The sequence below is a fragment of the Eretmochelys imbricata genome, chromosome 21 (genome assembly GCF_965152235.1).
Source record: "Eretmochelys imbricata isolate rEreImb1 chromosome 21, rEreImb1.hap1, whole genome shotgun sequence".
In the NCBI taxonomy this organism is placed as follows: domain Eukaryota; kingdom Metazoa; phylum Chordata; order Testudines; family Cheloniidae; genus Eretmochelys; species Eretmochelys imbricata.
Window position 1 is genome coordinate 4,704,971 of NC_135592.1, and position 27,894 is coordinate 4,732,864.

The window sequence follows — 27,894 nt, forward strand, 5'->3', positions numbered from 1 at the left end:
AGGGCTGAGGCAGCGATGGGAGAGCTATAAATATCCTGGGGTCTGCCGGGCTATCAGAGCAGGACAGACTCAGGGAGGGCTTTCTGAACGGGTTGCTGTGTCAGCGTAGCTGGTTTCTTTAGAAATCAAGCCGGGTTTTCTAATGATTCCCTCAATCTGCCCACACAGGCAGGTGCCTGGATTTTACCATCTAAGGTCATGGAGGAGAAGCAAAAACATCCTCCTGGAAAGCAGTCCCCTTAGGAATCCTGGGTTTGTGACAAGTTCTGCCTGGATTCCTGATCCTCCCTCTCACAAGCCTCTGTTAAGGATGGAGCTATGTCCCTTCAGCTTATTGCAAAATGGTCTAATCTAGACCAGAACCTCCCCCTTTGGGATTTCCAGGGCTTCAGACAGTCACAGCACCGACAAATGACTAGAACAGGGTGACTTCTGAGGATTTCTAGGTGCTGTCATGTCAGAAAGAAATGCAGCTACAGCCCATGGCTTGTTTGTGTCAGTCAGGAACATATGCTTTGCTACTGCTCCGCCTCTCTCACTGGTAAATGCTAAATCCACTTCTTCTCCTTTTATCCATTTCAACTAAGTTGCAGGAACATTTAGAAATAGCACATTCACTCACCAAAATGCCTGGACATGCGTTCGCACATAGGCCTGGTCTGACCTACAGGATTTCAGTGGGAAATTCCCACAAGATCAGCTGCATCAGTGTTAAGGAGCCCTAGAATAGTGAAGGTGTGAGCATTTTTGGCTCTGAGCTAGTTAAACGACACAGTGGTAAAACCTGCGGAAGTCCCCAGAGCCTTGTCTCCACTACGGCCTCCCCAGCTTCAAGGCAGTTGAACCAGTGGGAGCACCAGTGGTTATGTTTTGTTCAAATCCCCTAGTGTAGACAGGGTTATAGTTAAACACACAGGCAGAGTCCTGCACAGACACGTGAACACACACACAGTCACACTCATACACACAGGTAGACACCACACACTTTCTGTATCGTGGCATTGTAGCTCTGAATTTTCTACAGCCCTTAAGTGAGCTCTGTTCTTTGGTGAGTTCATGTTATATGCAGATTTCTCTACCTCTCCTCTTTCCTGCTCAGCATAACTAATCGTCTTCTCCTCTACATGTGGGCAGATACGTTATATTTAAAAAAAAATCACCATGGTGAAAAACTGTAGACAGACAATCAGTTTATGAATTGACCCCTTTTCCTGAGAAACTTCTTATGGCCTAGCAGAGTTTTCCTCTCATTGAGCTCCATTGATTTGATGCTAGCTCTAGTACCTAGTCTCAGGTCTAGTTTCCCTGGTAACCAGCTCCTGTTTACCCCATGTTGCTTGAACTGGTTTGAATCAAAGGCCTTCTGAGCCTGTTCATAGCTTCAGAGCAAAGGTTAGGTCAGTGTCTCCCACATGGGCTCAGAGAGCAGGAGAGTCTCTGCACCTTCGAGGCAAGGACGTATGCCCCCCCAACTAGGGAAGGCCATAACAGGTGTATGGGATGCAGACACAGCCTAGTCTGCAGAGAATAGGATTAAAGATTGATTCTGCTTAAGTGACACATTGAGATTGCATTGTGGAAACTGCTCAAGCTCCAGGGTGCCTGGTCAATATGTCTCATTCTCTAATGGCCTCTTGCTGAAGGAGTTTCTTATAGGCATACGGGGACTCTGACCACATAGGAGTTGTATGGTTCTGACGAGGAATGAGACAGAACTAGAAAGTGGAATAACCCTGTGCCTCTCCTGGCGCACAAAGAGAGAAAAGAGCCCACACTGCACCTGCTGGAAGCCTGTCCCTGGGAGCCCGGCATGGCATCCTAGACACCACGGAGAAAATGGGCTGGAAGCATAGCGCAGAGAGGTGCAAACACCACAGGGCTGCTCTCCTGTGCTCAGGCATTGCCTGCCAACCTGCTGTCAAAGGTTACATTCTGGGAGATGGTAGAGGTAGGGGGTGAGTGCATTGGGCAGGTATTGCATTGCGGGGCTGTGTCAGGGATGTGCATGTTTACATGGGGTGAAAGGTAGGGATAGAAGCTAATCTGTACATGGGGTGGCTGTGAATCAGTGTATACACATTCAGAGGCCTGTGTTGAGGGCGTAGGGAGCTGTGCATTTGTAAATGGTATGTGTGTAGGTTCAGAGGAAGTGGGAGACTGCACATTTTGCAGAGGAGAGTGAGCAATTATGGTGGGGGGTGCATATGAGAGGATTCATGCAGGTACCAAGGGGACAGGAGGGGGCATGTGGGTATGATCCAGGTTGTCTTCTATGCAGCATGCTCTGCATCAAAGAATTGAGGAGTTCAGACAAATAACCTCTCTAGATAAACATCTCAGTTAGTAATCACATTTCTCTCTTGACAACATAACTGTGGGTGAAAAAATAAACTCTTCCCAGCAATGGCCATTGAGCTAGCAAGAGCAGACCTTTGGGATAGAAAGAATCTCCTTCTCGATTTGCTTTTGAGAAACCTTGTACTTGTTTTAACTCGTTGAAATTGTCACTTACAAATTTCAAAGTGTAGGAATCTAGTCCCTAGCAACAATGCAGGCTGGGCTTGGTGTCCCAACAGGGATACAAAGATGGAACTTAAATGATGCCTGCTGGAAGCCAAGCGGCAGCATGCTAACCTGGGGCTGACTTCCGACAGAAAAAAAAAACATTCTGGGAAGGTTTGCTGTTGTGCATCATAGAAAAGATGTTTTATCTAGTTTGAAGGAAGCTTGGTGGATCAAGGGTAAAAAAATAAAAATAAACAAAAGGCAGCAAATTTCAGAGCATGATCTATATTCATGTTCTTGACATTTGCATCAGGACACACAGCCAAACAAATATGAGGCCCTTGCAAGCAAGGCAAAGAATGACATGCATGTAGGACAGACATATGGATTCATGGCTGAGGAGAGCCTACCTGGAGTCCTAGAAACTATGGATGGAAGCATAAGTCCATCAAATGTAGTACTCCATCCAGCATCCTATGTTTCACCTCACCTCCACCCTCCACCATACAGACCTCCATAATATCTATGTCTATGCTGTACCATACATGGACAGATAAATACCTTCCTGACCCCTGCAGCCTGCATTTTAGGCCCTGAAGCATGATATTAGGTTAGTGGTGTTACTTGTAGAAAAGAGAAAGAAAGGGAGAATGTAGTAGGCACAACAACTTAAAAATAGTATCCTTATTTCTAGCTGGAGCCTTTCAGGGTATTTTAGGTGCTTATACACAAGGTGTGAACTGCATACAAATTAGCAAGCATCTTTTTTCTCCGCATCTGTTCTTTGCACTGTGTTTGCAGGTACTTGTGCACACTCACACTCCCTCTCTCTGCTGCTGCTGTGAAAGTGTCTCCCAGCCATGACAGCACATCTGAGTGACACAGTGAGGTCCTACAGTGACCAAACTTCCCAATATGGCCCATTTGCTGTCCGGGATTTGTCTGCCAGGAAGGCAGACTGCTGGCTGTTCCCAAAGCCCCTGTTGTTTAGACTCAGTTCCCCTTGGTCCCCTTTGATTGCATTTCTTTTTCTCTCTCCTCCTGGCCTTCCCCTCCCCACCCCAATAGCTTTTGCGGAGCTGCAGACAGACATCAATGAATTAACCAGTGACCTGGATCGCTCCGGGATCCCATACCTTGATTATCGGACATATGCCATGAGGGTCCTTTTCCCTGGCATCGAGGACCACCCCGTCCTGCGTGAGTTGGAGGTAATGAAATGGCTGGGCGCATACTCTCCCTCTCTCTGCTGCTCCTAGTCCTTACATAGCTTCTGGGACTATTTTCCTGGTCCCTTCTGGGAAGCTAGATTGAAACTCATGGAGCTGTGAAGCACCTTCCCATCTCCCTCGTTGAATCTTATTAGAAGTGCTAGGGTAAGTGAAATAAGCACAGAGTTCATTTTAACAAATGACTCGGCATTTTGTCTCTTTAACACACGGCTTGCTTCCTCTTGCTCTCTTCTGGGGCTGGGGCTGGTTTTTGTTTTTTTTATTATTTTCATCACTAAAGCACCACCATAGAGTTTGCAATCCCAGCAGCAAACTGGCAGCCTTCCTTATCAGTGTCTTTTTAAAGTCTCTATTAATCCCTTTTTTGTGGAGAGAAAAGCAAAGGGTATCGAGCTACGCTGTGCTCCTGATTTATTGCCGTGCTCCTGCAAGGGATAAGCTTTTCACCTTGGGATGTCCTGGCCCAGGATTTGCTGTAGGTTGGCAGTTTTCATTTTCCCCCGCAATTTTTTTAGATAAGCCATTCATTCAAATTTCAGTGTCAATGCTAACTTTAGTCCTCACCGCCTTGTGCTGTGTTCCCATCAGAGTCCTGCAAACAACACTGGATTGGGGTGAGTTAGTACCTCGATGGGAGAACTTCAAAGCAAACACTGGTGCTTCAGGAAGTAATACCAATTATCATGTAGCACTCTTCCCTTTGAGTTGGTGTTGACCTGGTGCCCCACCATGGCATCAGAAGGCCCTGGAGGTATTGGGCTAGTTCTCAGCTCTTGTAAATTGTCATAGTTGCAGTGAGGTCCATAGATCTATGCCGATTGACACCAGCTGAGGACTCACTGTCTTTAGGATGAGATGTAAAAGAGAGGACCACTTCTGGTCATTCTATTTGCCCTGGTATTGTTGACATGAGCAGGTGTTGCTCCTGCTATCCTGGCCAGATTCCAGTAAGGGTAACTGTATTTTGCTTCCATAAATCCCCCCTTCAGGTTCCAGTTAAATGTGCTCTTGGTCAAACAGTGCTGTGTGCTATTGATCAATCACTGTATATCACTCTAGAGGTGGCTGCATTTCACTGGTGGATGAAGGGATTCCTGGGTATCATTTGTATTAAGTTATGCTTTGGGATCCTCTGACATGAAAGGCATTGTAGAAATATAAGAAATTATTATTATATTAATAAAAGAGCTAATTAAAATTAATGAATTAGATTACAATTCTAACAGCAAACAGCTGGCCACAACTCAAGCACTAAACTCAGCCAGGCTGCAATTGAATCTGCTTCTCCCATTGCCAATCCCCAAAATTTTCCAGTCCCACATATGATGTGTATTATTTAAATTGTCAAGTAAGCTGATTTTCTAACAAATGTGGCCACTTGTTATTGGTTTCACTTATGAAAAATAGAACTGCAGGAGTGATAAATGTGTTGCCAATTACACAGTTGATTTAATTATATAATGTTCGTAGAACCAATATATAGGGCTCCAAGATGTTTAGTAAAGAATTGCTTAATGTAGTTTATCATTTTGACTCATAATGAATTACTTAAAACCGGGACTAGCTGAAAGCCTCAATTAATTTTTTACTGTTTCTCTATAATAAAGCAATAGTCTAAATTAGTAATTAATTTACTTATGGGAGTGTCACTTTTTTTTTTTTTTGCTTTTTGCTTTTTGCTTTTTGCAGAACAAGTACAAAATGTATGTCACTTGTCGGTCTTTCAGCCTCAAAGCAGAGTAATTAGTGTTCAGCAAGTCTGATTCACAGCAATGGTGAAGACAACTAGAGCTAGAGATAGGGGCACTGTTTCTTTCAGTGGCTTGCTGAGATTGTTGTCCTCTGCTTACAGGTCCAAGGGAACGGGCAGCAGAATGTGGAGAAGGCCTTGAAGCTCTTTGCCCAGCTAATCAACAACAAGGTGTTTCTGCTGACATTCATCCGGACCCTGGAGCTTCAGCGTAGCTTCTCCATGCGTGACCGTGGCAATGTGGCTTCCCTGATCATGACGGGCCTGCAGGGAAAGCTGGAATACGCAACTGACGTGCTGAAGCAGCTACTCTCAGACCTGATTGAGAAGAACCTGGAGAATAAGAATCACCCCAAACTGCTCCTGCGTAGGTAAGATGAGTGGCAGGGGGAGGAAGCTGCAGGGACATGCCCAGATAAAGGAATCAACATCATGCAGTTGCTGTCCCCTCTCCACCCAGGGAAGAGCCTTGGCTGGGGCGGCCAACAAAAGCCACATGGCCACCAGTGGCTAAAACACACACACACTGGCAAGTACCAAAGAAAAGTTGCATATAGCAGGATCTGGCAGTGGGTAGCAAGGAAACCCCAGTTCAGACAGACCCTCAAATTGCAGAACTCACCATGTGCAACTCCCATCATGCTTTTATTCATTACTTTTCCTGCTTCCCTTGGCCTCTCAGATACTGAGGGGTTGCGGGGAGATCCAGGTTTGATCTTTCCATCTCGTTGCACTGGGAGCCCTGAGAAGGAGTGTGGCTCCAGCCTGGGTGACCCGGCTGACAGTAATAAGCAAGAGTGCGTGGTGGAGGTTTGGACAGATTGACAGTTAAAACGCATTACTCATCATTGGCAGGCTGACCCCTGACCTTCAGGGACACTAGCAATTTTACTCTACGTTTTCCAGATGTCAGTTTTTTATTCCCAGCCCAGCAGGTTCCTTTTTCTCTTTGGGTGTTTTGGGTGGGGTTGGTTTTCTCTAAATCAAGAATTTCCCCTTGCCCCCCCAAGCTCTCGGCCATGGAGGAAGCAACTGGAAGACAAAAAGGGACAGGACTGATGGGCTTTTCATCAGTGCCCTGTTCTGTTGTGCAGTAGGAAGGGAGGAATGAGTGGGGTCAAGAGGGACGCTGGGGGATTATGAGTGAAAGAGAGAGGTACGAGAGGTCATAGTTCTCTTGGATCAAGTTTAAGATGCTGTGCAGCCATCCATGAAAACATATGATAGAGTTAACCCTGTGTTACTAGAGACAGGGAAGGGAAACGGATGGACTCTTGGAGGCTCCCAATGGAGCACTGCATTTTTCTTTCTGCCACCAGCCCATGTAGCGTGACTGAAACTTCACAGTGCGCCAACACCTCCACCCCTAGAGAGTCCTGCTTGACAAATGGGGTGTCCTGGAGCCCATGAAGTGGAGTGAGATGGGCCAGGACTGGAGGCCTCCTCTCACCATCATTGGGTGAAGGCTGACAGCACCATCAGTCTCACTGGTGCCAGGTGACCCCTGAGGTTACACTGGTATCTCAATGTCAGAGCATTTCTCTTCCCCCTGCACCTCAGTCCATCTTCCAGCTGGGCTGGCAGGGGAAGCAGGTGCCAGATGGAGGAAACTGGGTTAAGGGTGAGAATAAAAGCAAAGGGATTCCCTTGGGATTTGGAAATGGTGTGGGGGCGGGAGGGAGAGCAATCTGGGGCAATCTTGGACAGTATCCTGCATCCCTAACTGATCTGAGTGTGTGAAGGCCCCACAGTCATTGAGACAAAAGCACACAATGTGTTTCTTAGAATGTTACATTGCTCTGTGTGTTTGATTCTGCTGCCAGTCCCGGCTCTTCTCCTGTTCAAGGCTATGTTAGTGCGGCGTTAGGGCAGACAGGCACACAGAGAGTTTGCTGTGGAGGCTCTTGCATCTCGGCCACATTTCTTCTGTAGAGTAGCGCCCTGCTTGTCCAAAAAGAGTGGGGGCAACATGGAATTAATTTGGGTAATTTGGGATTTGGAAAAGAAAGGGAAGCTTTTGATGTTACTCTAAGTGATGCACATCAGGAGACATCAGTTGAACCCAGAGGCACTAAATCTTAAAGGCAAACACTGCCCATGAGTAATACAAAGTGCTGCAGTGGGCACTGCTCACCCCTCAGTATTCACTGGCCTGCAGTGTCTGATTTGGACAGTGGCATTTGTGGAATATCTTATTCTAAATATGGGGAATATGCCACTGAGCTCACTGGTCATATCACAGCCCACTGGCTATCGCTTTTTTAGGGACACATACTGCACGAGAGCGAGTGTTACTGGAGACATAACGTGGCTGTTGTGCCTATAAAACACTGGCCATCCAGTTGCATGTTTGCATTTAATTATTGTTTCAGAGGTTGAAGCAGGGCCTAGGAGAGCACTGCTGCAGGGACCACATTAGGCATGAACTCGTTTGAGCTGCTCTGTTCACTTTTCGAGTGCAGAGCTTTTCTAATCAGCCTGTGCCAGATCAAAGTGAAAGGGAAAAACCTAGGCATTCATGCCTTTTTTTTCCATTTTAAATGTGAGGGAATTGTATGGGGAAAAAGGTTCCAGAGTTATAAGCACCTGATTGTATCTCTTCATCTGTGTCTATAAATTGCTTCATTAGACTGCAAGCTCATCAGAGCAGGGACTTCCCTTCTTGCATGTTTGTACAGTACTGCACGCTTTCGAGCATCGGCCGTGCCAGGTCCAGATGAGATGAGCATGGCATAAAAGTCTAGATGGACAGGGTAAGTGACAGACCCAGAGTCTGAGCTGACAGGGAGAGGGCAGTGGTAAAACACCTCCACCTAACTTGAGATCTTCTCTGGACCACATCTAGGGGTTCAGCCTCCATGGACCAATCTGTCCTATGATGTCCTCTGATGATGCTGCACAGCAAAGATTGCAGTGTCACTATGATATAAGGGCTTTTGTTCTGTTTATCTAGGTACTTACTTGACCTTCATCCTTACACAGTATCCGTGCACCTCACAGTCATTAATATATTTTATCCTCACAGCCCCCTCATCCAATAAGGAAGGAACTTCCCCATTTTACTGTTGGGGAGCTGAGATAAATGGCAGCTGAAGTGACTCATCTCAGGTCACACACACAGTCTGCAGATGAGACAAAAATTAAATTTAGTAACCCGGGTCAGATTGGCACCCATGACTCTGAGGCAAAAGGCTGCCTCCTATTCCTGCTCCCCTGAGCCGGCCATGTCCCTGCGCTCACGCTGACAGCATTTCAGGGCCCTGTTGCATAGGAGTCACCCTGGCTCTATCCCGCTGTATCTGAGCTTTGCCCCATGGGTTGCTGTGTGATGGAGGAAGAGGGCCCACTCTATGCTCATCCACTGTCCGCCAGTCCACAAATGGAGCCATCGCCACACAGAAGCCAGCAGCCAAAAGCAACAGGGAGTATTTAACAGTTTGGGGGAGTTTTCAGGGATTCCTCCAGCCACAATGAATATACTTGGCAGGAAATTGCTCTAAATCTGGCCATGTTTGCAGAGGCAATAACTCATCTCAGAAATGGAAGCTGCATTAATTTCCCCCGTGGTTTGATGAGTCGCTGTGAAAGCGTCTTCAGCCTGAGCCATCAATAATGACTTTTCACGGTGCTCTAAAAATACAAGGCTGGTGATCTCAGCACTATCCCCCTCCCATCTCCTGTCCCCCCCATCCCTCACCCCATTACCACCACGAGGAGGTTTTGCTCATAACACAGCGTACCACATCAGAGCCCACGTAGCAATGTCATAGTCCGATTGCCAGAGACGGAAAAGCCAGACTCAGAGAAAGGGCCAAACCCACAGGGACTGTGTGTGGCCAGCCATTACTCTCTGAGTTTCTGCTTGAAGCATGTATGATTTTTTTCTTTGTCTCTCAAACTCAGAGGCTGGAGGGATTGTGTTGGATCCAGTCCTGACATGGGAGCAGTTCAGACCCAGAGTCTCTGTACAGCCAAGGAAAGGAGTTAAGCCAGGAGCAAATGTTCTTCTTCCTTAAAGAAGGCTCAGAGAGAGAGAACCGAGCCACTCCTTTGTGTGGCTCTTATTGTGGCACTCAGAGGCTGGGGGTTGAACTTTCAATGCTGGGGGTAGCTAATGTGGTCTGACCTGCAGTTTTATGCAATAGTGCACCATCCTGAAAGTAGCCTGAACCAGTGATCTAGATATGAAAGTCTCCAATCCTCCAAGCCATTCAGTCCCCTCGGTGCAGCCCTGCACTGACGTCCCCCTTTCATCCTTTGTGGTACATTGGTGCCAACACAAACTTGTAAGCTAAATGTGTTAATATAAAAGATGACAAGTCACCTGCTGAAAGGTTGGGATTCTATCCAGGTTCAGATTTCCCTGGTCAAACGCTTCTGTCTCCATTAGCTGCCGTGAACATCAGCTGCCTGGTAAAAACTCATTTGGGCTTGTAAATAGACTGGGGGAAAGATACTCACCCTGCATGGTTCTGAATGGGGTTATTTCTCACCCATCAATCCCATTTGGTCATTTAAAAGGCTCTTGTAGCGTATCTCCTGTCTTTGCTTTGCCATGTAAACACAGGATTAATGTTACCCCTTTAAGCATGGGCTCATGAGGGCACTTTCCTGCTCTTCTCTGTGGAATTAAACAGCCAATTCATAGTCGAGATATAATGATGTGGCCTGTTTGTTTCCATTTGCAGAGTGAGGGTTGAACTGCCTGAACCCCTACTCCCCCATGTGCCAGAGTGTCGGGCGAGTATGTCTTGCATTCAGCATAGCCAGCCACATGCAAGATAGTATTGGTACTTGGCGCAGATGGTGTCATTCCAGTGCATACACAAGGGGCTGGGGGACGAGGTCTCCTCTGCAGGAGCAGTGGCATTTGAGAGCTGACAGTGGGGCAGGAGAAGCTGATTATTGACGCTCTTTAATCAGAACTGAGTACCTGTGGCTTAGTTCTGTGAATTATCCTCCCAGATATGGCAGGTGACGCAGGGAAACCAAATGAACCCAAAGAGTCTTCATTATCCTCCGTTTAAATTTGATCATTCTCACTCCTGGGCATTACCAGGGTCTTTGCAAATGGAAATAGTTGCATAGCTGAGGGAGACAGCGGAAAGGGATGGAAGAGCAGCACGGAGGGATGCCTTACAGATTCAACCTTCATGTGTGACATGCTTGCTTACACTCTTTGGAGCTATGGGTCCAAGTTCCAATCTCTTCCTCCTCCTGAGGCAGACTGTCTGAGTTCTAGGTACTTCGCTCGTGGGGGGGGGCTTTCAGCTGAGACCATAAAGCCATAGAACATGTCTTGATAGCTGTGCACTGACACTGAGGGCTCGGTTTTTCCCTTCAGTTACATCAGCGTAAATCAGGAGTTATACTGCTGTAAGTGAGAGAGAAACCCATCACAGGGCACCATGGCACTTTCTGTAAAGACTTAAGGGGTTTGTCCCACTGTCTTCAGTGACAATTTCCTTTCCCCTATTGTTAAGCACGTGAGCTGGGATTTTCAGAGGAGCCCAACAGAGTTAGGTGCCCAGCTTGTGATCAAATTCAATGGGATTTGGGCACCTGTGTTCCTTTGAAAATTCCTTCTTGCCTGCGTTGCTGGTGCCCCAAACATGGAGGGTGGCTACAGGTTCAATTGGAAGCATTTGGGATGAAACGCAGGTTTCCAACCCACTGGCCGAATGAACACTGAGAACTTTCTGAAATTCTTCGGCCACTGCACTAGTCTTGGTGCAGCTTCGCCAGGGCTTGCAGTGAGGAAAGTGCCAGCATAGTCCAGCCACCAGCACTTTTACCACCATGTCATCTGGACATGCCCTGAGCAACACCAGGCAACGTGGTGGTGGAGAAAAGGCCTGGAGCCCTGAAGCCTGTTGCTAGCACAGACAGAGCTGCACTGAGGCTAAACCAGTGGTGGGAGAATTTCAAAAAATCCTCATTGTAGATGGAGATTCTGCAGAATTTCTGTCCTCTGGCTTGTGTGACCCAGGGCCTGGTACATCAGTGTCTGGCATTTATGGAGAGACCAAACCACTCATTGCTCCTATCATCCACCTAGTCCCCTAAGGTGTCTCCATGTAGGAAAAAAGAAACTTCTCCAGCACCATGTACCCTTCTATCTTTTTCCCCTTTCTGTACATCTATTCCATCTCACCCCTTTTGTCTGAGATACGGAGCACCTGCTGCACATTTATAAAGTACCTGTTTCCCCTTTGCTGCCGTACCAATCTAGATTGGTGCTGCATTGGGGGATGGAGGGTGGCCATGTGGCACATACACATTCTAGCAGCAGCAAAAGGGTTAGCAGTATGTAACAGTCATTTAAAAGAGGTGAGAATGCAAAGGATCCAGAAGAAACAAAGCCTAAAAACTTGAAAGCCAGCTTTGCGGTGTGAAGATCCAGATGTTTCAGTTGGAAACCTACAAAGTAAAGGTCTCTTCCAGCCCTGTGGATCTGTGAGCTCCTTGGGTATTGTTTAGTATGCAAAACATTCCAAGTCAGAACATTTTGTTCTAAGCTAATAATGAATGAGAAGCCACAAAGTGAGAAATTATTTTATTTTACTTTTGAGCTGTCTATTGGCAGTGCTTAATAATAGGTGTTCAGTTCTTTCCTTCTTTCTTTATTTCGCCTCTCTGCTCTTCCCCCTCCTGGGAGACTGAAGGAAAGCTGATATTAAATCAAATGACTGTCCTCATCCCTGGCACAGGGAGCACATGGCAGTTCAGAGACGAGACAAAGCAAGGGAAAATTAGTAACATAAATATTGATTTGGGGGTTTTCCTGGTCCTTTTTGTTTAGTTTTATTCCCAGCACCCCAGTGAGTCAGAGGAGCAGCCAGAGGCTTTGGTTTCTGGTGTCAGGCTTTTTTGGAAAGTTGTCTCCGGAGTGTACTTTGCCCTCATTTATGTGGTCAATATGAAAAGAGTTTTCTCTGAGTCTGGGGATTGTCCCCTGCTGCCTTAATTTTCAGGAGCTTATTTTGTATTTTCAGAGACAGATCTATAACAGCATTCCAGATACCAGGCCGACCATGGAGTAAAACATGATGCCTGCTGAGAGGCTGTTGCAGTACTCTGAAGGAGCTCGTTTTGCAGCTCGGCAGACCTCTTCTGACGCAGCAGAGGGAAAGGGAGGTCACTCCAAAACACGGCAGACTGAGTTTAAAGAGTGACTTGCTGAGACCTACAGCACAGATCAGATTTCAAAGACTAACCATGGTAGATGAGGGCAGGGAAAAGATACACAACAGGCTAAGGCTTGTGAAGAGCTATGCACTCTTCAGCTCCTTGGACCCCTCGATGAAGGAAGTGGCTTTTTTGCTTCAGCTAAGGAAAAAATTTGAGCATGTTAACTCTTTAAGTGTTGATACCTTCTGCAATGAAGGCTGTACCACAGGTGTACTATCGAGTCAGTTTCAGAGTAGCAGCCGTGTTAGTCTGTATTCGCAAAAAGAAAAGGAGGACTTGTGGCACCTTGGAGACTAACCAATTTATTTGAGCATGAGCTTTCGTGAGCTACATCCGATGAAGTGAGCTGTAGCTCACGAAAGCTCATGCTCAAATAAATTGGTTAGTCTCCAAGGTGCCACAAGTCCTCCTTTTCTTTTATCGAGTCAGTGGAATGTTGGGACATTCTGGTACCGTCAGCAATAGTTAAGGGGTTAATGAAATGTTTGTTCTCAATTTTTTTGACTGTATAAGCGTGAAGTATTATAGTTGTGTATCTGTCAGGGTTAGAACACAGTTCCCTAACAGGGCTATGGCATGGCGCAAGGGGTAGGTTCTGTCCACACAGGTAAGAAGAAACCATGTTATAACACAGTTGTGCCACACAGCTGTTTCACCTGCTTATTTTTGTAGCTTCAAGAGGGACGGTATGTTAATTTCAGTTTAATGCAGAATGTAACTTACAAGAACTGGTCATGCCCTATGTTAATAATATTCATTAGGAAGTTAGCCCTTTCCCAATGAGCAAACATTTCCCAGATAGATCCTGGTTTTTTTCCTCCCATGTTAATATTCACCAAACAGTCTGGAGGAATACTTGTCTGTTCTGTGGTGTTCTCCTGCTGTTTGATTTGACTGTTTGTTACTGGCTCTTCTTTATTCGTGGCTGGTGGTTTGTTGCCTAAGTCACGTGCTATTGTTTCTCCTCTTTGATTGGATGTCTGATAAATTTTAAACAGAAGAACAATGAATATGGTGGCACTTTCCAGCATGAATTTTCAGACAATTAATCATTTGTGATTCAGTTATTTGGGGATTTACAGACATTTTCATGAATACCCTCCAGATGTCTTATACTGATGATAATATAACTCCTGGTGTCCTTGCAAATAGAACTCATTGCTTTTGATGGCTGAAATACTGTAACTTCTGTTTATTATTCAACAAGCTTTGCTGTTAGCACAAACCCTCTTACATTAGTAGTGTCATCTGTTTTACAGTAAGAGCTGGAGAGTGCTGGGAACTATACAGACACATGGTGAGAGGCAGTGTCTGACCCAAAGGGCTCACAGTCTGACTAGACAGACTGAATGAGGGAGAGGAAGCTGTGACCCAAAGAGGGTCACACGGCAGCCCCATCAGCATTTGATATAGGACTAGAACCCAGGTCTCCTGAGTCTCAGTTCAGTTCCCCGTCCACTAGACTAGACTATGGTGCATCTCTAGTTATGACTCCACACTACTGATTTTTAATGCCCTGCTCTAAACAGCGCCTGCAGCATTGTTTACACTGGCAAAAATAGGGCCCCTAATTCATTACCGGTGCTGCTCTGCTGCTGATAGCACAGGTCTAGGCAAGGCTAGTCATGCACTGGGCTGCTCAGACCCATTCAGAGCAGAGCTGTGATGCATTAAATGCCCCTCGCTGCCTGGAGTACTCTCTGTACTAGCCGCCCCAAGCAAGGGTGGGAGACTTTTCAGAAGTGTGGCTATTGTAGACACAGCCTGAGGCTACGGCGAGTGACCAGCTGCACTGACATGCACCCCCTGTCTAGACAAGGAAAGCCGTGCTTTGCAAGATGGAGTGGGCACTTCGAAGGGCAGCTGCTTGTTTGTTTCAGGCCCAGCAGTTGCTGTTACCCGATCGCTGAAATTGGGGCTAATCCCAAGCACTAAGGGCAGCCTGAGAGTAATGCCGGGCAGGATCAGAAAAGTCCTAGTGCACAGAGCGCTGGACCCCCGAGGACGGGGATTCATTTACAACACATTCTCAGCTAGCACAGCTGGCAACAAAAGAAACATCCTTGTCCACTGATCTAGAGCCATGCTAGCAACAGCCACTTCTTGGAAGCCTGCCTGACAGCCATGTCTGAACACATTGGCAGCACAGTTCAGGGTCTCATAGATGAGGGGGCCCCTCGTCCTGTCACCTGTCCAGTGCTGCTTTCAAAAGCATTTCCCCACTTCCAAGAAAAGGAACAGTGTTTCTTTAAAGAGAGACCAGCAATCCTGCAGAGCCAGCATTAAAAACTATCATTAGGAGCCATTGTATTTAAATTAGAGATAATCTTGGGCACAATGTGGGGAGAGAATGCTGGGTGGGGCTGCGGAGAAAGCTGCAATTTCCCTTGCCATTGTCACTCTGCTGTCCCTGATTGCCAGCAACCACTGCAAATTCCAGTGATTTACTGAGCCATAGGGTATAATTTGCACCACGTGCAAGGAGTTAAAAGTGCCACCAGGCATCCCTGTCAGAGTGGCTCATGACGGGCTGTCAGCTGGTCTTTATTCCTTTCTGTTCCTGAACAATCTACATACACTTGTCAGCTAAATGTGGGAGGGGGCAGGGCTGAGGGACCATGATGCCAGATCCTCCAGTGCAGAGTCTTAATGCTGTTTTGAATTTGTGCTCCAGATGTGCACTGTTCACTCAGAGATGGTGATCAGAAGATGGTCACATGGCCAAAGGCCTGTGGGAAAAGTGCAGCCCTACCTGCTAAGGGGTGCTGTGAGTCTGTAACTTGTGATACCTCACTCAGTTTGAGAGGGTGAGACTAGGCCAAGCAGTTGGTTTTGCTTTTGTCCATAGTTGGTTTTCAACTTTCCAGCTCTCCCGCACTATTGAGATGCGGGGTCACTGGTGTGAAGGGCAGTCGTTTGTTTTGAGTTTTTTTAAATAGACATGATGAAATGTCCTCTTGTCTTTTTCTAGGACCGAGTCTGTGGCTGAGAAGATGTTGACTAACTGGTTTGCCTTCCTCCTCCATAAATTCTTAAAGGTGAGGGGGAGACTGAGTGGAGCGATCCTCTTCCTCCTTTACCCATTCTCCTTACGCTTCCCCAGCTCTCCTCCTGCCCAAGACCTAGTGGGTGACTCCAGCCTTTAAAATGCCCGACAAGACCCAAAGTAAGGGGGAGACAATAGCAGAGCAGAGATCTGGAAATAAGACCTGTGTTCTGTGCATTTGGAGCTGTAGTTAAATTAGCTGAGTCTCAGCTAACCATCTCCGTGCTTGGCTTTGTTCAACCCTGAGGTTGCATGTTGCACATCTGAAATGTTGTATGGATGACAAGCCTGCAAGGAAGCATGCCTGGTGCATGTCTCCCTGTCTCCACTCAGCTGAAGGAACAGAGTACCGTTGCCATCCGTCAGTGAGCCCTGACACATAGGAGGCTTTCACACCTCAGAAAAAGACCTGCCTGTGTCATCTAGTCCATGCCCCACCCAGTAAAGTGTAGTTCCCTACAGTAAACTCTTGACTGCTTTGTTCAGCGTAATGTAAAATAACCCAGGTCCTGGAGCTTCTACCGCTTCCCTGAAGCACTGTGCACAGCCTGTTGGATCTCTCTAATGGGGAATGTGCCCACCTTACTGTTCAGTGTAACTTTCCTTGCTCTGTGTAATCCCATTTCACCTAGCTGTACCCTCTGGAGTACCCCCAAACAACTCCTCTCCCTACATCATTCAGGACTGTGAAAAATTTTACACCCTGAGCGCCGTAGTTAGGTCGACCTAACCCCCCAGTGTAGAGGCAGCTAGGTTGACAGAAGACGTCTGCCGTCTTGGAGAGGTGGATTCGCTACGTGGACAGAAAAACCCCTTCCAGCGACATAGGAAGAGTCTACACTATGTCACTACAGTGGCATAGTTGCAGCACCATAGCTGTGCCACTGTAGCAGCTGTAATGTAGACATACCCTCAGATTCCTTCTCTCCAGCCCTGGGGAGGCAAGCCACAGATGATGCCCACATTGAGTAATGGCCCCTTGGCATTGGCTTTCCTCTCCAAGTGCTGCTTTGGGCCACAGACCTGCAAACACTTACTTTGGTTGTTAAGATTCAGCCAGTGGGACCGTGCATCTGCTTAAAGTTAAGCATATGTATTAGGATAAGGCCCTGCCAAAGAGGCACCTTCACCTAGATTTTGTTTTTCTGTGTGTCTTGTCGAACAGGAGTGCGCTGGGGAGCCGCTCTTCATGTTGTACTGTGCCATCAAGCAGCAGATGGAGAAGGGCCCTATCGATGCCATCACAGGGGAGGCACGCTATTCTCTGAGTGAGGACAAGCTGATCCGGCAGCAAATTGAGTACAAAACATTGGTGAGTTGGCTGTCCGTGGGACCCAGCTTTGAACTGTACGCGTCATCTCCAGCTGTAAGTGACTTCCTGTAAGTTAAAAGAAGCTGTACAGGAAGGGCAGGATATATGCAGCCCTGATGCCCCAGGGTAGAACTAGCTGCGTCATGTCAGAATTGGTCCTTCATCGAAAGCACAAGCAAGAAGTACACAATTTTATGGCCCAAATTCTCAGCTGGCTCAACCCATACTCCAACATTGTGGACCACAAGCGTTGAGTGTGCAATAATCTGTGGGACATAAGTGCATGTAATGTTATGGCCCGATTTTCAAAAGCTCAGGGTGCCAGGGCCATGTGCAAATTAAGTATGTACCTAACTTGCTTGTGCAGATTGTGTGGAAACAGCCCGGGCTGCTAAAGTTTTTGGAAAATCAGGGTTTACATGTGGCATGACAGACCCTTGTCATCCTTTTTTAAATCTATCTATAGCTCCCCATGCCCTTGCCCTCCCCAAAACATAACTCCAGGGGACACCCTGAAACTCTTGTTATACCAATAAAATAAAAACCAGCAGGATCTTATTAAAGGGGAAAAGGCAAAATGCCACATTTATTGTGAATACAGAAAGAATCATAGTAAGCAGTTAGTTATAGCTATAACATTCCATTCAATTTCATATTTATTCACACATTCATTCATACACACACACACACAGGTTCTGCAAGGTTAGCATCATAGTTACCAGCCTTAGAGTTGCTCATGCCAACCCATTGGCCAGGTGGCCTGGACATGAGGAGGGAGCAGGGCCTTGTCAGATGCTCATCTGATGCTCCTGGAAGTTGGTTTGCAGAATCAGACCCCAAAGTTCTCACTTTCTAGAGTCCCTTTTTATAGGAATTTCTTCCTATGCCAGTCTATGGGAATTGCTTCATCATGCTGTTGCTGAATCAATCAGCAGATGGCACATTCCTTTGACGGCTCCGTGCTGCCAGATGTTATCTTGTTCTTTGGTTCACCCATTCTTGAGGCTGTTGGGTGGATTCCAGTCTGCCCTCTGGGGGTCCTCTGGTTATTTCCACTTGACGCCTTCTTCAGCCAATGGACACTGGATTCTTAGGCTGGCACCTCCCTGCTCATTCAGTTATTATCCACACCAAGCATCCATCCACATACATCCTCTATCTCTATTTTAATCACAATTGTTAACAAAGCAAGATTAATACAACAAAAGGGCGGAGAGTCTCTGGGTGCTGTTTCTGTTGTTACAGAGTATTGTTTTGAGCCTCTCTCTGTGTGAGTGGTTGTTGTTACAAAGAATTGCTTTGAGAACAGACTCTGTCTTAGAATGTACTAACACAATTAGTAGCTTGCAAGTTTCACACATAGAGGGAGAGAAACAGTACCAAAAACCAAGAGACCTCTTAATTAGTGAATACCCTGGAATTTGAACTATGGGGAATCAAACTCATTTGTGATTTTAATACAGAACTTTTTTAATATGATCCAACACTCTTAGTTTAATGAGTTTCCCAAGGAGACTCTAGATACAACAGCTGTGATATCAATGCAGAGACTGGCTTTTCAGGGGAATTCAGCGTTAAGTGTCTCTGACCCATGATGAATGTTATCACTGTTATGCTGGATGTTTCTCTCAAGCCCTTTTGAGAGCCGTTTGGGTCTTCTCCCTCTCTAGATCCTGAACTGTGTGAACCCCGATAACGAGAACAGCCCAGAGATCCCCGTGAAGGTGCTGAACTGCGACACCATCACTCAGGTCAAAGAGAAGATTTTGGATGCAGTGTACAAAAATGTCCCCTATTCCCAAAGGCCAAGGGCTGTCGACATGGACTTGGGTAAGAGCAACCCTGCCCTGTGAGAAGTGGGCGGGGAGGTGGCGGGGGGAGAGTTAGAGAAGTAGCCAGTATTGGGGTAGTTCTCAGAGAGATTTGTAATGTTCAGGAAGCTGATCGCATTGGCTAGAGCCAGGATGGCTCGCTTTGTGCACACTTGCTCTATCCTTACCTCCCCCACAAACACACACTACACCCCTCGGAGATGCTGTTTCTGCAGGACACAACACTGGGTCAGACTCTTGACCTGTCTTAGCCATTGCACTCTGCAGACCCTGTTAATGTCCCCCAGAAAGCTGTCTTCGTGGAGCAATTGCCCAGTGAGCAAGTGACTGACACCTTAGACCACCTTCAGCTTTTTACACAAGCCACCTCCACAGCCATGTATTGACAGTAGTGTTGGAGGGGACCCGTGGTTCAGATCAACACCCCAAAATCTAATTACATTCCCCCACCCTGGGGAAAATTCTGCTCTTAGATGCAAGGAAGCAACCCACATTGACTTCCCTAGGGCTTCACAGGAATAATCAAGAGCAGAAGTCAGCCCTTTCGTTGAACACCCCTTCCTGGGAGCTTAGCCTCTGAGAGACTCATCTCTCATACAATGTCACATGAGACTGATGTGGACAGAAGAGGCAGGTGTCTTTTCATCCCTGACCATCATGTCTGCTTGCTCTTGCCTTCCCTGCAGAGTGGCGCCAGGGCCGGATAGCTCGCGTGGTCCTGCAGGATGAAGACATCACCACCAAGATTGAGGGCGACTGGAAGCGGTTAAACACCCTGATGCATTATCAGGTAAGAAACCATCCCTGACGCAGAGCTCCCAGAAAGCAGCCAAGCGGAAGGGAAAGAAAAGCAGAAATTTAATTCCTCGGCGTCTCGTCTAACAAGACAGACAGGGAGGTCACGTTCTTATGATAAACCAGAATGGTTCAGTGTGCTCGTGCATTAGACAAGAAAGCAGCCCTGACGCACATCTTACAGAAACTAGCAGAGTTGAAAATTGACTAAATTAAAAATGCCAGCCTCTCTCACCAGATAGACTGGGTATGCAGAGAGAGGGCTGCACTGTCACTGTTAAAGATGTGGGGGCTGCAGGGGGCTATCATGTCAGAGACCCAGGCCTGGAAATGGAAGCCTAAGTGAGAGAAAGGGGAGGGCAGTATAGGAAGGGAGAGGGGTTTCTGTCTCTGAAGCATCGTCGATAGGCCACCAGGCACCATGGGGGCAGATTAGCCGCCTGATCCAGTGAGGCGGGGCACCGAGATACATGGACGACTTGTCTCTTCCAGTTTCTCACTCTCAATCTTCCTACATGTTGATTCTCCGTTCTCATTCAGGGGATAACAAAGGCAACTAGTTTTTTAGGAACAAGGGGACGTCGCCATCACCCTGTGTCCTGCACAGCAATCGCATGGCTTCAAAATTAAAGGCAGTCACAGAGGAGTGTGCCGCCAGTTAAGGGAATATAGCCCCAAGCACTGTAAACATAAACCTGAACACTGGGAAATGTTTCTTAATCGAGAAGTGGTGGAATATGTTAAGCTCTGGAATGAGTCTCCCAAGAGAAGCATCAGGAGCCCCTTCACTGGAGTCATTTGAAACTAGACTGGTCAGAATGCTATAGGAGATGTTGCATTCCACAGTGACCAGGATGAATCAGATGACCTACAAGCTTCTTTCCGTCTCTGACTGCTGTTAGGCTAATGACACCAGCCAAGCACAGCCTGCCTTGGGTGAGACTTGAGCAGCTAGGAAGTGTTAATTATGGTAGGTCAGAGAGAGAGATAAAGGTACGTACTCAGCCAGGTCCATCTGTCCACCACATGCTGGAATGTGCTGGAGTGTAACTGTATCCAACCACCCGTGAAACTGATTTCCAGTTAGTAGAGGCATTGTTCTTGAAACCCAGCGCTCTGTATTGTACCCCAATGGACCTGTCCATAGCCTTCCTGTAGCTTCAATGTACCTTGGAGTAACCCTCCTAATTAGTCACTAGAAGAAAGGAGGTTGGCGTGTAGTACGAGGATACTTCTCTTTCTGAGCAGAATGGTTTCTCAAGAGAAGCAGATCTTTCCATGAGGTACTAGCCAGTTGCCTTTTGAACAGAAACCTTTCCCTTTTTACTTTGCTTGTTTGTTAAAGGTGACTTATCTCGTGGCTATTCAGTGGCCTCTCTTTGAAATGAGTTTCATGGGTCTTAGCTCAGTTCCTAGCAGATTGGTGTCCGCATCACAGATACAACCACCACAGCTGGCTTTTAAGTTGGCAAGCACAATTCAGGATGGGCTTGGGCCATGTATCCTGAGGTCCATGTGCTCACTTTGATTGAACTAGTGTGCTAAAAATAGCCATGTAGCTGCAGCAGGATGGGCTAGATGCCAGAGTATGTGCCTCGGGTCTCAGATGGGATTGTACTCAGGGTAGCTAGCTCAGCCTGCCACCTACATCATTGCACCTATACTGCTATTTTTAACACCACAGCTCAATCAAAGCCAGTATGAGAGTGTTTACACAAGCTAGAAGTTACACCCCCAGCTCCGGTATAGATGTGCACCAAGACAGTGTGAGCGCAAAAGAAGTGATTAATCAGAGAAGGTGGGGAGGAGTGAGGGAACTTGTGATCAGCAGGCAAGTAGGGAGGGGAGAACCAGTTTGATTTTTAAAAAATCATAATAATGGGCCCAAGCCACAAAGGTCAGATCCAAACTTTCCCAAAGGGTTGTCCCGGCCCATTTCTAGTGAAAATAAGAGCTACCTCCACAAAGCCACCCTGCCTTTCATATCAGACGTTTGTATGGTTCTGAAATGTTCAACCTGTTCTTTCCCGTGGGTGAAGCAATGTTACGCTGAGATCTGAAGATGCAGTGTGCTGTGTGGGGAGATGTGCAGTTGATGTCTGCAGCAGCATTTGCTGTTTCTGCTGTGCACATCATGCTGCAAATATGTTGCATGTGATGCTCCTTTGTGCTCTTTTTAAGAGGCAGCATTGGCTAGTAGACTGAGCATTTTGCCTCTGCCACTGACTCTTTGTGTGGCCTTGTAATTTGGCTAAGATAGCAGAGCTAACACCTTGACTCTGGCAGAAGTGCCATGGCATCTTCAGGACCCATGAGTGGTCAGAATCTTGCTTTAAATAATAATGCCTGTCTCTTGTATAACACTTTTCATCAGTAGATCTCAAAGCACTTTACAAGGAAGGTCACTGTTTTTATCCCCATTTTACAGATGGGGAAACTGAAGCAGAGGTAGGGGTAGAAACCCAATCTCCTGAGTACTAGGACATGCTGGAAGTGTTAGCTGAACGACAAGCCCCTTACCTCTATACTGGGACACTGAATCAAAAGGATCGGTGAATTGCCAACACAATTGACACAATTCCTGCAGCTTCTAAGTACTGTATTCTGTGGAGGTCTCCCATCCAAGAACTAATCCAGCCTTACTCCTGCTTAGTATGATCATGCTTTAAGGTGGTACAGCTGCAGGTTCTAGTTTTTTGGACAGTATCAGCAATCATTTATTATTAGCTGGATGATTTAATTCCAAGTCTTTCTCTTAATCCCACATTTCTTCATCAGCTCTTCAAGGCAAGATATATTTTTTTCTGGGTTTTTTATGATAACGTCCCACCTACATCATAATCAGCTGATTGTCTTTGTCTACCCATTAAATCATTAATCTGATTTTCACAAGCATCCCCTGTATGGAAAAATCAAATAGAATTTAATAGGAAATGATCAGCTTTCTATAGATTATTTTTGAATAATGTTATAGAATTATTATGTGTTATAGAATTGAATAGCGAGCTGTATCCCTGCTGCTGAATTCTGTATGCTGGCTTAAAAATACCTGTAGAAAAGGTCTCGTTCTCTGTTAAATTCTCTAGGGCTTTTAGAAGAATTTCTGTAGAATCCTACAACATTTCTGTAGAACCCTATCTATCCCTGTTAAACTCTGTAGGATATGCTCACACAGATTTACCCAAGACAAATGAAGCACTCGGAATTTAACATCAAGTGATTTACAATGGCTTGTGCAGGGTTAACTCGGAGGTAGCAAACCATGAAGAGACATCACTCACTGGGAGGCTGGAAGGGCTGAGAGATTAGAAGACTATTTTTTAAATGAAAAATTAGCAACAGCCAGGGAAAATGCATATGGAAGATGAGATTCGGACACCTATAGTGGTTTGGCTACGGAATGTCCAAAGCTGGAGCTCATTAGCTGCTCTGGTATCCTTGCCAGGCCATGTCAGTAAAGAAGGTATTTGCTGGATATCTTGTCTGTTGTTCTCCCCACTCTGTTTTTTACCATTATTTTTAAAGGGGTTTCACATAGCATGTTTCAAGCCAGTGGAAGAACCAGAATATTTGTAAAGTTGTAAAAAAAAAAAAAAGTCAGCCAATTTCTCATGTGTTTCCAGGGTTCTATAGGAGTGTGGTGGCAGCAGGGCAGAATGGGAAAGGAAAGTATGTTACATCTGATTCTAATTTGTACACTGGTGCTTTTTAGCTGACGAGTCATTCTGCCCAAGCTTCAGAGGGCAAGAGTGCTCCCTCTATATGTGTGGAATTTTTAATACTTCTCTCCTAGTTAACTACAGCTCTGATGAAACCGTATCCAACCACAGCAGCCTGGAAAATATTGATTCTTTGTGTGAAAATCCAGAGCTTCCTTTGTATTCCTTGCACTGGAATGCTTAGATTTCACTTTTGTGAAATTAAACCAAAGTGGCAGCTAATAACAGCCTAAGAAAATAATATCACCACTTGATTGTTGCTTCCAGTGACTTAATAAATTGGGAGAAGTGAGGGAGGAACGGGGGGAGAAGAGGGGAAATAACAGAGGTGTGAAGTGTTGTACTTAGTCAAATAGAAATATTTCATTTTTGCTGGGTGTAACATGAAGCCGTATTATTATTAATAATAATAATAATAACTGACATTTATATCACTTCTTTCATCCTGAAGGATCCCAAAGCACTTTACAGATCATTATACATTAGAGCTCATTTTCCTGAAGCTAAGGTGGAATGTGCCAGCTATTTTGCACTGGCAGTAGTTATTCAAACTACCTTCAGTATGAAACTGCAGGGGGAATTTAGGGAGGTGGAATGTAATCATCCCAGTTGGAGTTCGACCTCAATATCACTGTGACTCCACCTATATTCAGGGAGGGTGCTCACGGTTCCATAGTGACCACGTGTGGTCAGAAGCTTAGTTTTCTGTCTCATCAGGCAGTATTGCACCCCCTTGCACTGGGGTTGTCATTTGTATGGCAGTAACACCTACAGGCCTCCAGTCATGGATCAGGGCTCCATTGTGCTAGCCGCTGTACAAACACAGAACAACGAATGCAATCCGCCCCAAAGAGCTTATAATCTAAGTTGTTGTCTAAGCCATGCTGCTTGCGTCTCCTCTAATGTGACAATCAGCGTAGGTCTAAAGTCTCTGGACCTTGCAAAAACAGGGAGTCTTTAGGAGGGGTTAGAATGTGGAGGAGGAGTGCATCCAAGAGGAGGCTCGAACAGAGCTCGTGCAGGAGCTTGCAGAGAATGAAGCTTAGACTTGTATTAGGCTGCCACTGGTGATCTTCAAAGGAGGGAATGACGGGCTGATTGAGTGATGAAGGTCATTTTAGCCGCTGCATTTTGGACAGAGTGGACGGAAGAGATAAGGGTGTAGGGGAGCCCATAAGGGACGAGGGGTTGACCAGGGCCCAGGCGTGTGTTTTGGCTGCAGGGGCAGAATCAAAGGGTCAGATTTTCAGTATGGCGTGGAGAGCCAAGTGGCAAGATGTGGCAAGAGCCTGGATGTATGCAGGGAGTGGGGAGTCAAAGATGAGTGTGCAAGATGGTGAGGCTGACAGGGAGGGAGGTGGTGTGAAGAATAGTGCAGGAAAATGGAAGTGGGGAGAGGGGTTTAGGAGGAAGAGTAAGGAGCTCATTTTACCCATCCAAGAGAGAGAATCCGATATGCCGCCTGGTCAGAGCAAGACCAGCATGAAGAGAGAAGATCCAGAGTGATTGGTGGAGAGATGATAGATGAGTGGGTGTCACTGCATAAGAAGAAGAGGAGTCCTTAATAAGTTCTCCAGGGCAGCACCTACTCAGACCAGTATCCAGATTTATGGAATAATGCACCCTAGCTGGCAAATTGGGTATTTAGACCTAGGGGACAGATAATTTGGGGTAAGGAGGGGATGTTTTCTTTGTGTAACCCATCACCCTCCTCAGGGAAATCACTGGCTAAGCCCTAGAAAGCACATCAACCTGAAGATACTGTAGGGTTCACTTTCCTATTCCCCTGCCATACTGCATCATAAGTTCAGAATTTAAAAAATGCTAAGGTCTGTTAAATTGAAATCTGTAGATTCTTAATTAATGAAGATAAGTTAAAAACTTCCAATGACTGTTAGATTTATAGGGAGGGTAAAATTAAATGCTGCCACTAAAACTTGCTATAACAGAATCTCATTAGCACTAATGTTCATTTATAGTTTGAGTTTCCAGCGTTTAATCCTTTTTTGGTGTAATAGAGGGACCGACAATTTAAGATTCTGAAAGATAGTTTTATGACTTGTTCAGCTGTAAATCAAACTTTTAAAGTTCATAAAAATGGTTAAAATAAAAAAATGGTTTAATAAGAGTGTTTTATGGTCCATAACATTATTATAGCTGTTTTATTCCCTTTGCGTTACGACTTTAATTGGATCGCAACAATTCTTGAGATTCTCCATTTTATTGGATAAAATGTAATCTTAAATCAAAATGACCAAAAATGTCTTCAATATGTCTTCATTTATCATCCCTTTCCTTCAGGGGCTTGAATCCAGCAGAGGACTCAACAAGATAAAGAGGGGTGTCTCTCTTGTGTTAAGAAAACAGAGCAGGCTAGTGGGATTCGGTTTTTTTCCCCTTGTCGTCTTGAACAAGGTGTCATTTTGTTAGCTCCCTGCAAAGTCTGGATTCTAAAACTTTCAGCCTTCAGTGTCTGCTACTTAGCAGGCACTGTTCTACATTCCAAAGGTGGTATCACCACCTCCTGGTGGTCTAATCTCACTCACCTGCTTTCTTCTGTCTCTTTGCCTTACCAGGTGTCAGACCGCTCTGTGGTGGCTCTCGTTCCTAAACAGACCTCCTCTTATAACATTCCCGCCTCTGCCAGCATATCTCGAACCTCCATTAGTAGATACGGTAAGAAGCAGGGTTAAGTGCTGGGGATATAAGGGCTCATAGGCAGTGACCCGACTTTTCCATTGCTAGACTCCTCTTTAGACTCCAGCCTGGAATCATTAGTGGAACAAGCTTTTTGGTCTCAGCTCGTCATTTTGCTTAGTTCCAATCAACAAGTGAGAGTATTCTTAACTCAGCATGCAAGATTTTACACACATGGGAATTGGGAATGTTAGTTATTATTTGCATAGCAGTATGGGTAGGCATTTTACAGACAATGCCCTAAAGAGTTTACAGTCTGAATAATTGAGTCTGTTAGATGCCAGGTGCATATTTATAGCATTGTATACACAGTAATAATAATACACCTTCATAAAGGATGGTGGAGAAGTCCCTGGCACAAAGGTTTTTTCAGCTCTTTCGTTCTACAAACTGTTTAGCCAAAGATAGCTCTCCTGACAGACCCACCTCCTTTCCCAGTTTCCTGGCTCTCAAAATCTTTATTCCAGGTACCATCACGGAAGAGTTCTGCAGAGCCATCTGAATGGTGTGAGACCCTCCAGCTAGCAGAACAGTATTGTGGCTCTGTGCACCATAGCAGGGGTTGTTTGCCACCTATAAAAATCAGTCCAAGTCAGAGTTCTTAGTTCCGTTTGTTCTTCAGGTGGAGTGGGGAGGGGACCCAGATGGGGGAAGTAATGCCAATGCTTGTTCATCACCATCAGGTGCAAGAGCATTTGTCAACTACAAGTATGCATGATCTTTGCTCACGTTAATATTAATAATTCTAATTGTGCAGACAAAATGCAAATGAAGATGCAGATTTACTTTCCATATTATGCATCAGTACAGCGCATGTTTAAAAATAGAATTACTAGATGCTTCCCAGCCTTTCCCCCTCCTTTCTCCCCCGTGCCTTAATTAAATTGGCTGGAATATTCATATTTTTCTGCGTATTAATCAGGGATGAAACTTTAGCAACTTTTGTAATAACTGTTATATTTCCCTGCGCTGATCTCCTTAACTCTTTCTGGTACTGGGAAAGGCGAGTGGAGACTTGGGAGGCTGAGTTGGCCACAGCAAAGCAAGTATTTGAGAGAGAGAGAGTGTGCTGGTCTGATAGTCTCACCAGAATGTTCTGCCCCAGGCCACAGGCTCAATGGATAGTGTGTGGGTGGAACCAGGATAATACATTTCCTTGGGGAACTGAAGCACCTCGTATCACTCTCAGTGAGCGGGGTGATTAGGGGAGCACTCTTGCCACGCTCCAAAGAGGAATCTGTTCCAGCTCGCCAGGAAGGGTTGTGATCAGGGCTTCTGCAGGGAAGCAGTGGCATTGGCCACTGTCGGAAGACAGGATATTGGACTAGATGACCTTTGGTTTGACCCAGTATAGCCGTTCTAACGTTCCTCCGCTCCCCAACCCTGCCTGCACAGGAGCCAAAAAGATACAAGCACACACTGCAGATACAACCCGTCATTGGTCTGCTGTTTAATTCAGTCACTTCTTAATTTGATCTTTTGTTACATTTTAACCACATCACTTGTTTTAAAAATAACACAGCTTCTGCCCTGTTTGGATTGTGCCGGGCATCTGCAATCAGACTTACAGAGAGCTGACATTAAGGCCCTGATCCTGCAGACACTCATGCACGTGCCTAACATTAAGCATGTGAGTAATGGCTGTGCTTTGAATGGGACTGCGTGTGAGTAAATCAGGTTAACCAATTAGGAAGAGTCCCAGAATCTGAATGAGAATAAAGGGCTCACGGAGCTCTGTGGCAGTAACAGATGACTGTAGGAAGAGTTGTGTGCTATCCACATGTTGTTACTGACACTCCCCAAGTACTCCCTTGT

At 45.9% G+C, this 27,894-nt stretch overlaps 1 protein-coding gene across 1 annotated transcript in view; it reads left to right on the forward strand.

The window, feature by feature from the left end:
* The window catches only part of PLXNA2 (plexin A2), a 283,288-nt gene that overhangs the window by 240,715 nt on the left and 14,679 nt on the right, over positions 1 to 27,894 (forward strand). The window contains exons 20-26 of the mRNA XM_077839199.1: positions 3,574 to 3,716; positions 5,590 to 5,858; positions 15,650 to 15,716; positions 16,890 to 17,036; positions 18,707 to 18,866; positions 19,555 to 19,658; positions 25,959 to 26,058. Of these exons, the coding sequence (XP_077695325.1) occupies positions 3,574 to 3,716; positions 5,590 to 5,858; positions 15,650 to 15,716; positions 16,890 to 17,036; positions 18,707 to 18,866; positions 19,555 to 19,658; positions 25,959 to 26,058 (990 nt within the window). The remainder of the gene's footprint in view (positions 1 to 3,573; positions 3,717 to 5,589; positions 5,859 to 15,649; positions 15,717 to 16,889; positions 17,037 to 18,706; positions 18,867 to 19,554; positions 19,659 to 25,958; positions 26,059 to 27,894) is intronic.